Source organism: Microcebus murinus, chromosome 13 (assembly GCF_040939455.1).
Source record: "Microcebus murinus isolate Inina chromosome 13, M.murinus_Inina_mat1.0, whole genome shotgun sequence".
Taxonomy (NCBI): Eukaryota; Metazoa; Chordata; class Mammalia; order Primates; family Cheirogaleidae; genus Microcebus; species Microcebus murinus.
The window spans coordinates 16,192,743-16,205,135 of record NC_134116.1 but is presented as its reverse complement, the minus strand read 5'-3'; the positions used below and the strand labels follow the sequence as shown (position 1 = coordinate 16,205,135).

The window sequence follows — 12,393 nt, the reverse complement described above, 5'->3', positions numbered from 1 at the left end:
TAATAAATCATAATTACTTTTCAGTAGTTTACTTTTATTTTTCCTTTAGATTGTGGTCTCTCCTTTAGATATCACAAAAGATACAAAACTGTTAAGATTAACAGCGGGTTATTTTTTTTCACCTTCTTGTAAATGTTTATACTTACAGTTTATGTTAAAATACACGAAAAGAAAAGAAATGGCCTACTGAGCCATTTTTTTAGGAAAGACATCGATAATATTTTTGATATTATTTGTCAGCAACTGGATTCTCAAAGCTACTTTCTAGCAGAAAGTATATGTGGGTGCTCAGAAAATTTAGTTCATTTTAAAAGAAGGCTCTTTTTTGCTTACTCTAATCCCATTTGTGTTTAAATAGGTATCAACATTTATTGGTGTTACCTTAAGATTTTAGTGACTGCCGTCTCCTTTTCTAGAAGGTTTCTTGCCCTGATGCTGAAAACAGACTTGCGAAGCTGAAAATGACAAAAGTATGACTTTAGTTTGGGAATGTAAAGGACAATACACTGACATATCATTAAACAGATGACATTGCTAAAACATTAAACATGAGGGTTTTTCACTAAAGTGTCATCATATGATTGATTCTATTATTTAACATTCTTTTCCATTTTTATTTTTATTTGGACAGAACTGTGGACAAACTCGTGGGGCTCCATGTCACAGCTATGGGATGGTTCGCTGGCGGCGTATCTCGGTGACAATGTCGTCCTTCATCTTAATAGGCTTTTCAGTTTCCAAAGAATTTAACGTTGAACTGAATATTGGACCCCTTATTTGTCATTGTTTAATAAATGTTCTCTAATCCACGTAGTGTCTGCTGCAGGTTCCTGGTCTATGACTCAAGAGTTTAGGGGCTGTTTTGTCTACAGGCATGGGGACAAATGAGATGGGCATTCAGGGTTTCTTCCTAGTTGGCAATGAGAACATTACTCCAGAGAAGAGGACTAAGAATAAAACAATCCTGGGAGCTGACAATGAACCAGAAGATACACTCCCCAAACTCTGTCTGCAAACAAACCTATAAACAAATGCCATAACGTCAAACAATATGTCCACTTGGACATAGGTGAAAAAGAACCAGAGTCACACACTGGTCTTTTCAACCACAACGGACAACCTAGATAACACTGTCATTAGCAATCTGGTCTTCCTATTTCCAGCAGATCCATAATAGAGGGTGAGATCATCGAACACGTTGGCAACTTCCTCCTCTTGAGGAAAAGGTGGCTTGTTCATTTTCCTTTTCAATAATGAAAAACTGAATTGGTTTCATTACTCACCAGAACTCTTAGGAGAATAAATTAATGTGTGAACAAGGAGAAAAGAGTGAATGTCATTTATTTGGAAATTACATTTTCATGGTAGCGTATCTATGCTATTTCCAATGATGTGTCAGGAAACGTTCTTACATCTCCCCCCCTCCCCTAAAGAGGTGACTTTGGCATTGATTTAACCCCCCTGAGTTGATCGCACATCTCCTAAGGAACGTTGTTTCAAGCTGCTTTTGGAGACAGAAGACTCAGCTGAAGGGCCTCGTGGTGGAGCATCTGCTCTTTTGACACCTAAAAACACACAGTCAGGAGACAGGCCCAGGTTGCAGAGGCCTTGTGACAGCGAGTTTTAGGAGAGGACTGCAGATCCCACAACTCATTTCGTCTTCAAAGGACAATGACACGCCTTAGTCATCTGCCCCCTGGTGTAATATGGCAGTGTGAATCCAATCACCTGTCGACTGGCCCTGCAGTTTCGTGTTAGGAAACACCTGTGGGATAATATCTAGTATATGACTGCCTACATGATTTCTGCACATTGCTAAAATTCTACTGCATAGATTGCTAAAAAGCCTACTGAATCTCCTTTGACTTCAACTTGAACTGATTAAAACAAAATACAATATCAATCTGTACAAGGGAGTACATGAGAACTGTTTGCCTAACTAACAGCATAAGTAGCAGAAGAATAAATCTTGCAAAAGAGAACTATCAGATTCATCTTTGGGATGTTCTTGAAAGAAGGAAAGGATATCTATTTACCTCTCCATATAATCTTTTTCCTTTCCTCTCTATATTTGATATTATATTTGATATCCTGAATATGTATTTAGATAGTTATATATTTTAACTATTCCTTTTTATAATAAAGAAGGCCTACAGTGATTATCTAGTTATCTTCTCAGTTTTTCTTATTTCTATAGTAAAGCTTTGCATATTTCTTTTAGCAAAGAACATCCTCAGACTGCTGGCCACAAAGAATTCAGAGCTACGCTGCTCTGCAGTGCCCTCTTCTGGATTTAAAAGATACTGACAATCACTTGAAATAATGATCAAAACATACAGAATACAGGGACCTATTTTACAATAAGTAATTTTAGATCTGAAATTGTAAATTACAGCTATGAAAGGAGTCAGTAACTGATTATTCTGCATATAAACATATCAGAGATGTAGGAATGAAAAGGGAAGGGGATGAGCGACGCATTTACATAGAGTTTGTTTTGAAAAAAAATCAAAGATTAGTTGAAAAAGACCTTTTTGTGGTTTCACTTTGTTTGTAAACCTAAAACATTCAAGTGCACCAGATAACAATTCTTTGAATTAATGATCAAAAACAAATCAATTGCAATGTTCAAACAATATAGAGATGATATTTTTAAAGTCTTAAACTTTTAAGTTAAAAGGTATTTCCAGAATTATGCACTTTAATGTAAAATTTAAGAGCCTAGAAGTTCAACTCAATTTGCATAGAGTTATTAGTAGTTGAGTAATTTGGACCTGAAGGCATCACTGAAGGATGGATCTTGCTGATTTTTCTGCAATGACTTTTGTTTCTTTTAATCTATTGGTTATCCTTTTTTCCTCTTACAAGGGAGGAACCTGGGCCATTTGACCTGTAGTTGACAGGTGTCTGGATTTTGCTAACTGCGCACTAATGGTATAGTTCAACACAATCTGTACCCTAGTTCCCAAAGAGTGGCAGCTGGATCCAGAGGCTTCACCAGACAGACTTAGCTTTGATCTCTTTGGCAAGGCCATGGGTGGCAGTAGGTTCTTCCATCGGGAGGCACATAATGTCTGTGTGTTTCTTTTTTCGTGACGTTAGCGGTATTGATGGATGTTCATTGTTTGGATCCACTGATTCATTCAGTTTGCAAAATTGTCATTTCTTTTTTATTTATTATCTGGAATAGTATTATAATGAGGTACTTTATCTCCTGTGTTATTTGATTACCCAGTGGTATAATTCATATGGAAAGGCAAGATAAATGCTTGATGATTGACCTTTACTTATTAGTTTAATAATTGTTAATTAATTAAATTAATTGTTAATTTAATAATTAATTAAATTAATTGTTAATTTAACAATTAGTTGATTGATTTTCTATCATCCTCTTAAGGTGAATAATCACTATTTTTAAAATGTCATTCTCAAGATTTAAGCATAATTGATGGATTTCAGTCCATTTCAATTTTTATTCTTATTATAAGTCAAATGATCCCAACTGCGCTACTTGGACGTTTTTTCCAGTTGGCTCATGGGTTCTAGGAGTCCTTGGCAAAGTTTCCTTGTTCCAAGGTACAACATGATGTTGCAAAATCATTCAGAATAACAAATACCTAACACAACCGAGACCACCAGAGAATATTTTAAAAGTGTCTGCACGTATTCTCCCATTTGCCTCCTCATTTATACATCTCTACTATACCCACATTTCCAGAGTAGTTATTACATATTTTACTCTACATTTTAATCCTTACGTAGTCTTAGTTCTTACATAGCAACGTAGGTTCTTATGCCAATGTCTTAGAGTAGCAGTCTCCCATCTTTTTGGCACCAGGAACCGGTTTCATGGATGACAATTTTTCCACAGACTGGGGGTGGAGGGGACAGTTTCGGGATGATTCAAGTGCATTACATTTATGTGCAATCGAACCTCTCAGCTAATAATAATCTGTATTTGCAGCTGCTCCCCAGCGCTAGCATCACCGTCTCAGCTCCACCTCAGATCATCAGGCGTTAGCTTCTCCTAAGGAGTGTGCAACCTACATCCTTAGTTTGCACAACCTACATCCTGCTCGCATGAGCAGTTTCCAGTAGGGGTCGCTCCTGTGAGAATCTAATGCTATCGTTCATCTGATAGGAGGTAGAGCTCAGGCAGTGACGCAAGAGACGGGGAACAGCTGTGAATACAATTGAGGCTGCTTGCCTGCAGCTCACCTCCTGCTGTGCAGACCAGTTTCTAGCAGGCTATGGACTGGTACCGGTGCATGGCCCAGGGGTTGGGGACTACAGTTTTAGAGTCACTTTTGGAATTCATTTTGGTTGTTTGAAGCATGTTTTTAGTAGTTTAGAGGCTCATTGGAATGATATGACTTATATCTTGCAATATTTATATTCTTACATCTTTTTTTTTTTAATTATTTTTTTTTATTTTGGCATATTATGGGGGTACAGATTTTAAGGTTTCAATAAATGCCCATTTCCCCCCCTCCCCCCAAAAGTCTGAGTCTCCATCATGACCATCCCCCAGATGGTGCACATCTCACCCACTATGTATGTATATACCCGCCCCCCTCCCCCCTCCCACCTGCCCAATACCCTATTACTGTAGCACCTATGTGTCCACTTAGGTGCTACTCAGTTAATACCAGTTTGCTGGAGAATATATCTGGTGCTTGTTTTTCCATTCTTGGGATACTTCACTTAGTAGTATGGGTTCCAGCTCTAACCAGGAAAATATAAGGTGTGCTATATCACCATTGTTTCTTAGAGCTGAATAGTACTCCATGGTGTACATATACCACATTTTATTAATCCATTCTTTGATTGATGGGCACTTGGGCTGTTTCCACAGCCTTGCAATTATGAATTGTGCTGCTATAAACATTCGAGTGCAGGTGTCTTTTTTGTAGAGTGTCACTGGATCATTTGGGTAGATGCCCAGCAATGGGATTGCTGGATCAAATGGTAGATTCACTTGGATCGCTTTAAGGTATCTCCATATTGCTTTCCACAGAGGTTGAACTAGTTTGCAGTCCCACCAGCAGTGTAGGAGTGTTCCTCTCTCTCCGCAACCACGCCAGCATTTATTGTTTGGAGATTTTTTGATAAAGGCCATTCTCACTGGGGTTAAGTGATATCTCATTGTGGTTTTGATTTGCATTTCCCTGATGATTAGAGATGTTGAGCATTTCTTCATATGTTTGTTGGCCATTCTTCTGTCTTCTTTAGAAAAATTTCTGTTCAAGTCCTTTGCCCACTTTTTAATGGGGTTATTTGATTTTTTCTTCCTAATTTTCGTGAGTTCTAAGTATATTCTAGTTATCAGTCCCTTATCGGATGCATAGGATGCAAAAATTTTCTCCCATTCTGTAGGTTGTCTGTTTACTTTCATGACTATTTCTTTGGCTGTGCAGAAGCTTTGTAGTTTGATCATGTCCCATTTATTTATTTTTGTTGCTGCTGTGATTGCCTTTGGGGACTTCTTCATAAACTCTTTGCCCAGGCCGATGTCTAGGAGAGTGTTTCCAACTTTTTGCTCTAGAGTTCTAATAGTTTCATATCTTAGGTTTAAGTCTGTTATCCAGCGTGAGTTGGTTTTTGTGAGAGGTGAAAGGTGTGGGTCCTGTTTTAGCCTTCTACAGGTGGCTATCCAGTTTTCCCAGCACCATTTATTGAAGAGGGATTCTTTTCCCCAGCGTATGTTTTTGTCTGCTTTGTCAAAGATGAGACGGCTATATGAGGATGGTTTTATATCAGGATTCTCACATCTGTTCCACTGGTCAATATTCCTGTTTTTGTGCCAATACCATATTGTTTTAATTACTACAGCTTTGTAGTATAGTTTAATATCTGGCATATTAATGCCTCCCATTTTGTTTTTGTTGCCTAGAATTGCTCTTGATATTCGGGGTCTTCTTTGGTTCCATACGAAGCGTAAAATTATTTTTTCTATATCTGTGAAGAATGCTGATGGGATTTTAATAGGTATTGCATTGAATCTGTAGATCAGTTTGGGTAGTATAGACATTTTGATGATATTGAGTCTGCCGATCCACGAGCATGGTATGGATTTCCATCTGTTTACATCCTCTGCTATTTCCTTCCTCAGTGTTTCATAGTTCTCCCTGTAGAGGTCTTTTACCTCTTTGGTTAAATATATTTCTAGGTACTTTAATTTCTTTGTTGCTATTGTGAAGGGAATTGAGTCTTTGATTTGGTTCTCAATTAGATTGTTGTTGGCGTATATGAATGCCTCTGATTTCTGTGTATTAATTTTGTATCCTGAGACTTTACTAAATTCATTGATCAGTTCCAGGAGTTTCTTGGTTGAATCCTTGGGGTTTTCTAGATACAATATCATATCATCAGCAAACAGTGAAAGTTTGATCTCTTCTGCCCCTATTTGGATACCTTTGATTCCATTTTCCTGTCTGATTGCTGTAGCCAAGACTTCCAGCACTATGTTGAATAGAAGTGGAGATAGTGGGCAGCCTTGTCTGGTTCCAGTTCTAAGTGGGAATGATTTCAGTCTTTCCCCATTCAGTATGATGTTGGCTACGGGTCTGTCATATATGGCTTGTATCATTTTTAGGTATGTCCCTTCTATGCCTATTTTCTTAAGTGTTCGTATCATGAAAGGGTGTTGAATTTTGTCAAAAGCTTTTTCTGCATCTATTGAAAGAATCATGTGGTCTTTGTTTTTGCTTCTGTTTATGTGGTGAATTGCATTTATAGATTTACGTATGTTGAACCATCCCTGCATCCCTGGGATGAAGCCCACTTGGTCGTGGTGGATTATTTTTTTGATAAGTGTCTGGATTCGGTTAGCTAAGATTTTGTTGAAAATTTTTGCATCTATATTCATTAGGGATATTGGTCTGTAGTTTTCTTTTTTTGTTGCATCCTTTCCTGGTTTTGGTATCAGAGTAATATTCGCTTCATAAAAGGTGTCGGGGAGGTTTCCGTTCTTCTCGATGTTGTGGAATAGTTTCTGCAAGATAGGTACTAGTTCTTCTTTGTAAGTATGGTAAAATTCAGGTGTGAAGCCATCTGGACCGGGACTTTTCTTTTTAGGGAGATTTTTAATTGCTGTTTCTATTTCAGCTGTTGAGATTGGTCTGTTCAGGGAATCTATTTCTTCCTGGTTGAGCCTAGGGAGGCTGTGTGTTTCTAGAAATTTGTCCATTTCCTCCACATTTTCCAGTTTGTGTGCATAAAGATTTTTGTAGTATTCATAAATTGTATCTTGTATCTCTTTGGGATCAGTTGTGATATCTCCTTTTTCATTCCTGATGGAGCTTATTAGAGATTTCTCTTTTCTGCTTTTCGTTAGCTTAGCCAATGGCGTGTCAATTTTGTTTATTTTTTCAAAGAACCAACTTTTTGTTTTATTAATCTCCTGAATAGCTTTCCTGTTTTCAATTTCGTTTAGTTCTGATTTGATCTTGTTGATTTCACTTCTTCTGCTGGGTTTGGGGTTGGTCTGTTCTTCTTTTTCCAGCTCTTTGAGTCGTTTCATTAGATTGTCTATTTGTGATCTTCTTGCCTTTTGGTTATAGGCATTTATGGAGATAAACTTTCCTCTCAGAACTGCTTTAGCTGTGTCCCAGAGGAGTTGATAACTTGTCTCTCCATTGTCGTTTTCTTCATAGAAGTTTTTTATTTCCGTCTTGATTTCTTCATTTACGAAGTAATCATTTAGTAGGAGGTTGTTTAATTTCCACGTTTTTGTGTAGAAATGTGAGTTTCTGTTAGGGTTGATTTCTAGTTTTATTCCACTGTGATCTGAGAAAGTACATGGTATGATTTCTATTTTTTTAAATTTCTTGAGATTTTCTTTGTGTCCTAGGATATGGTCAATCTTAGAGAATGTCCCGTGAGCTGATGAGAAGAACGTATATTCAGTGGATTTTGGGTAGAATGTTCTGTAGATGTCTGTCAGACCCAATTGTTCTAGAGTTTTGTTTAAGTCCATTATTTCTTTATTAATTTTCTGTTTGGAGGATCTGTCTCGTGCCGTCAGTGGGGTGTTGAAATCTCCGGCGATTATGGAGTTGCTATTAATCCATTTGCTTAGCTCCAGTAAGGTTTGCTTTATGAATCTGGGTGCACCTAAGTTGGGTGCATATATATTTAAAATTGTTATCTCCTCTTGTTGGACTGTGCCCTTCACCATTATATACTGACCCTCTTTGTCTTTTACTACTTTTGTTGGTTTAAAAACTAAATCGTCTGAAATTAGAACTGCCACACCGGCCTTCTTTTGGTTTCTATTTGCTTGGAATATTGATCTCCACCCTTTTATTTTTAGTCTATGTGCATCCTTGCAGGTTAAATGTGTTTCCTGAAGACAGCATATACTTGGCCTGTATTTTCTTATCCATTCAGCCAGCCTATGTCTCTTGAGTGGAGAGTTTAAGCCATTCACATTTATTGAGAGAACTGATAGGTAAGGTAGATTACTGATCATTCTGTTGGGTTGGATGTTGTTGCTATGATTTCTGTCTTGAGCCATTGTAATATCTGGCCTTTAATATCTTTGGGTTTTGGTTGTTTTTATATCCGTGGATTATTATTATGATGTTCCGTGGGTAACGCTGTTTTAAGTACTTCTTGTAGGGCTGGTCTTGTCTTGGTGAATTCTCTGAGCCTTTGCTTGTCTGAGATATATTCTTACATCTTAATAACAGTTTTTCTGTCCTTTTAAATTTGAAAGTCAGTCTTCTGGATGTAAAAAATCTGGCTCACATATTCTTTCCCTAGGTATCCTATATATGTTATTCTGTTTTCTTCTTATAGAAAGCATTGCTGCTGAAAAGTCTGATGCTAATCTAATGTTCTTTCCTTTATAAATCACTTCATTTTTTGGGTAGATATCAAATAATTTTTTAAAATTTAATGTCCTGTAATTTTTCTGGTGTATGTCTTACTTTTAGTTGTTCGTACTGGATATTTTTAGGTACATGGTATGTGCTTTCAATACATAGTTTCAAATCATTTTATGTCAGAAAAGTTTAGTACTTGCTCTGTTCTTTTGCTGTGATTTTCTACTTTAGGGACTTCTATAATGTAGATGTTGGACTTTTGACCCATTCTTCAAGTTGTCATTTTTCCAGCAAATCCTTTTCATCACTTTTTTCATTGTTTTGATTTTTTAAAAGTTCCTATTCTTTACTTTCTATTTTTCACTTTTGATCATCTGAGGTACTTTTATGTTCCTTTTAGTTTAGTCTTTATGTTTCATTTACAATCTTTTCTGAGCTTTAGCACCTCATTTCTAAGTTTTTTTCTAATTTTGATTTACACTGCTATTTCAACCTTATGTAATTTTTAATGCCTTTTCATTCATTTTGCAAGTATATGCTACAATTTAAGCTGCTGGTGGGCATATGTTTAGGGCTTGCTTTCCTTGTCTACAGAGACAGTACTCTGCTCATTGTATGTTTCCTTGTGATAACTTTTGTGATAGGGAATTTGTCTTTGGTAATTTTCTCTTACTTGTTTTTATACAAAATTAGTTTTCCCACATAGTTTAATATTTCTTTTCTAACTTCAGAGCTTCCTCTTCCATTGTTTTGATATAGTAATCAAATAGGGCAGCTTTCTTCCTGGAATTTCCTGGCCCAATTCCCCAGTCCCTCCCCCCTCCCTCCCCCCAATTTTGTTTGGATCTGCTTTTATCCTTACCACTCTTATCCCTACCCTGTTCAATTTTGATTCTGCTCCTGGATGTTTTTCTTCAGAGTGTAGCTAAGAGGTGATCTGTTCTCATAAATATTGGTCCTATGTAACTAACCTTGGTTTCTTCCACACAGACACCAATGTCTTGCAAACCATGTGGCTACTGGTTTGCGTACACTTGTTTTTTTTGTGGGGGATGTGGATTACCTTGCTTTGTTGTAAATGTTGTCTATGGTTTTGGGTTTTGTTATCTAGGTATTCTGTCTGTTTTCATGTGGGAATTCAAGATTAAAAAACTATGCCTAAGTCTCTGTCATCTTTCCAGAAGACTCCTTAATTTTTTCTTGTTGAATTTTGATGTAGAGTTATCACTTTTATTAGTCTTTTCAAAGAACAGAACTTCAGTTTTGTTGATATTATTTATTGCTTCCTTTTCCTTTATTTGATGGATCTCTGCTTTTCTCTTTATTATTTCTTTCCTTCTGCTGTCTTAGAATTTTCTTGGTTGGTATTTTCTAAATTCTTGAGTTAAATGCTTGGAAGAATAATTTAAGCCTTTATTCCTTTACTAGATGTGCATTCAAGGCTATATTTTGTCCTCTAAAAATGCCTTTAGCTACTTCCCACAAGCTTGATATATCCCTTGTTCATTATTTTTTAGTTGTATATATTTTCTTATTTTCATTGTTATTTCTTGTTTGCTTATTTAGAAGTAGTTTTAAAATTTCCAATGTGTAATATTTTTTTTCATGTGGTTGTCATTTTATTGTTATTGGGTTTCTAATTTTTTTTTTTATATTTTGGTCAAATAATGTCTTCTCTAGGACATTGATTTGGTATATGTTTAGAATGACTTTGTAGTACAGTAAGCAGTCATGTTTTGTAAATCATACGTGTGTTCTTGAGTTAGAATGTTATTCTCTAGTCATTGAATGAAAATTGTATAAATGCCCATTACATATATATTTCAAAACCTCAGCATCTTTATTAAACTTCTTGGTTCCTTGATCTGTGCTGAGGTGTTATGTACATATTTTTTAGCATAATCTTCAAACTAATCCTCAGAGGTAGATATTATTATCTCTTTTGTACAGATGAAAAATCTGAGGTTCATAAAAATTAGGTTGTCCAAGGTCACGCAGATAATAAATAACAAAATTATTATAACTCTGCACAGCTTTCATGTTCAAATCTTTTCATATCTGTGTAAAATGTCACTAGGCTTAAAAGAATAAAAAAAACATTTCTAAAGTATACTGTAACAAAATGTTGTCTACTTGCCTGGAAAGATTTGGTTTATACATATCACAAACTCTTACTTATCTCAAATGCCAATGCAAAATCTAAACTAACCAACTTTTTGTTTGTCCTACATATGCATAATTGATTTTTCAGAATAACGATCTTGAAGCACTGAGAAAGTTCAATGGATTTTCTAACCTGTTAAATCCACTATGGTCACAGTACTTATATTTTACATTTACTGATTCCTGAAAATCTGAGCTCTGTGACAACTTTCGGTTGATTACAATATTAATTCAGTCACCTGGGCATAACCACAGACCTATTAGGACATATATATAGATTCCTTTGGGATGCTGAAATGCTTAGACCTAAAGAACCATAACTTGCTCCTAGTAGCCTCCTTCAGAATGAAGCCATTGATATTTATTTGAGAAAGGACACTACAAATATTATAAATATTCAACTAACTTTTTTTTGAGACAGAATCTCACTCTGTTGCCCCAGCTGGAGTGCTATGGTGTCAGCCTAGCTCACAGCAACCTCAAACTCCTGGGCTCAAGGAATCTTTCTGCCTCAGCCTCCCGAGTAGCTGGGACTACAAGCATGTGCCACCATGCCCAGCTAATTTTTTCTATTTATGGTAGAGACAGGGTCTCACTCTTTCTCAGGCTGGTCTCGAACTCCTGAGTTCAAACAATCTGCCCGCCTTGGCCTCCCAGAGTGCTAGGATCACAGGGGTGAGCCACCGTGTGTGGCCTCAACTAACTTTTTTTATTTAGAGTGTAAACAGTACATTTCAGTTTCTAACGGGGAAAAAGTTTGAGAGGCCCTGTTTTCTTTTCTTACTTAGAAAATATGAACAGATTAACAATAAATGGGAAAGTGGTTATAAAAACATAGGACCATGAAGCACAAAACCATGGTCCAATGAATATGGCTTGATGAATGTCATTTCTGCTAGAAAGGTGTAGTGTAATTATTGTAATGAGCCACTTTATTGAATAACTCTCCCACATAAAATATAGTAATTGGAAATAAGCAATTACTTAAAATTGCATAGGTTGAAGGTGGTTCCTCATTTGACTACATTTGAATTTTTCATGCACCCATGAACTTGAAATTAATCCCAAAGTGGCATATGACAGATCATGTGTATGGCAAGATGTTTCCATAAAATAAACTTTTTTATGGAATTGACATTATGCTTAGAAAGAAACCATTTAAACAGGTGACTAATTAGGCAGCAGAAAAATATAGTTATATTACAGATGTATACAAGGGTGAATATCATTATAACATCATGTTAGGAAGCTTTGAAATGTGTCTTAGGATACGAATTTTATGAAAAGGGAGTTTTAGATGATGGGTCAAGATATTTGATCTTATTTCATTATTATTAATTCTGCAACTGTAAAATATCACACACAAAAGTTAAAATATGCACATGAATATGCATTGCATATG

General features: G+C 36.2%; 1 protein-coding gene across 2 annotated transcripts in view; it reads right to left on the bottom strand.

Annotated features, from left to right (window-relative positions):
* NALCN (sodium leak channel, non-selective) overlaps positions 1-12,393 on the bottom strand; it is a 323,837-nt gene that overhangs the window by 63,771 nt on the left and 247,673 nt on the right. For both annotated transcript variants that reach the window (XM_076009294.1, XM_076009295.1), the window contains one exon: positions 382-455. In XM_076009294.1, the coding sequence (XP_075865409.1) occupies positions 382-455 (74 nt within the window). The remainder of the gene's footprint in view (positions 1-381; positions 456-12,393) is intronic.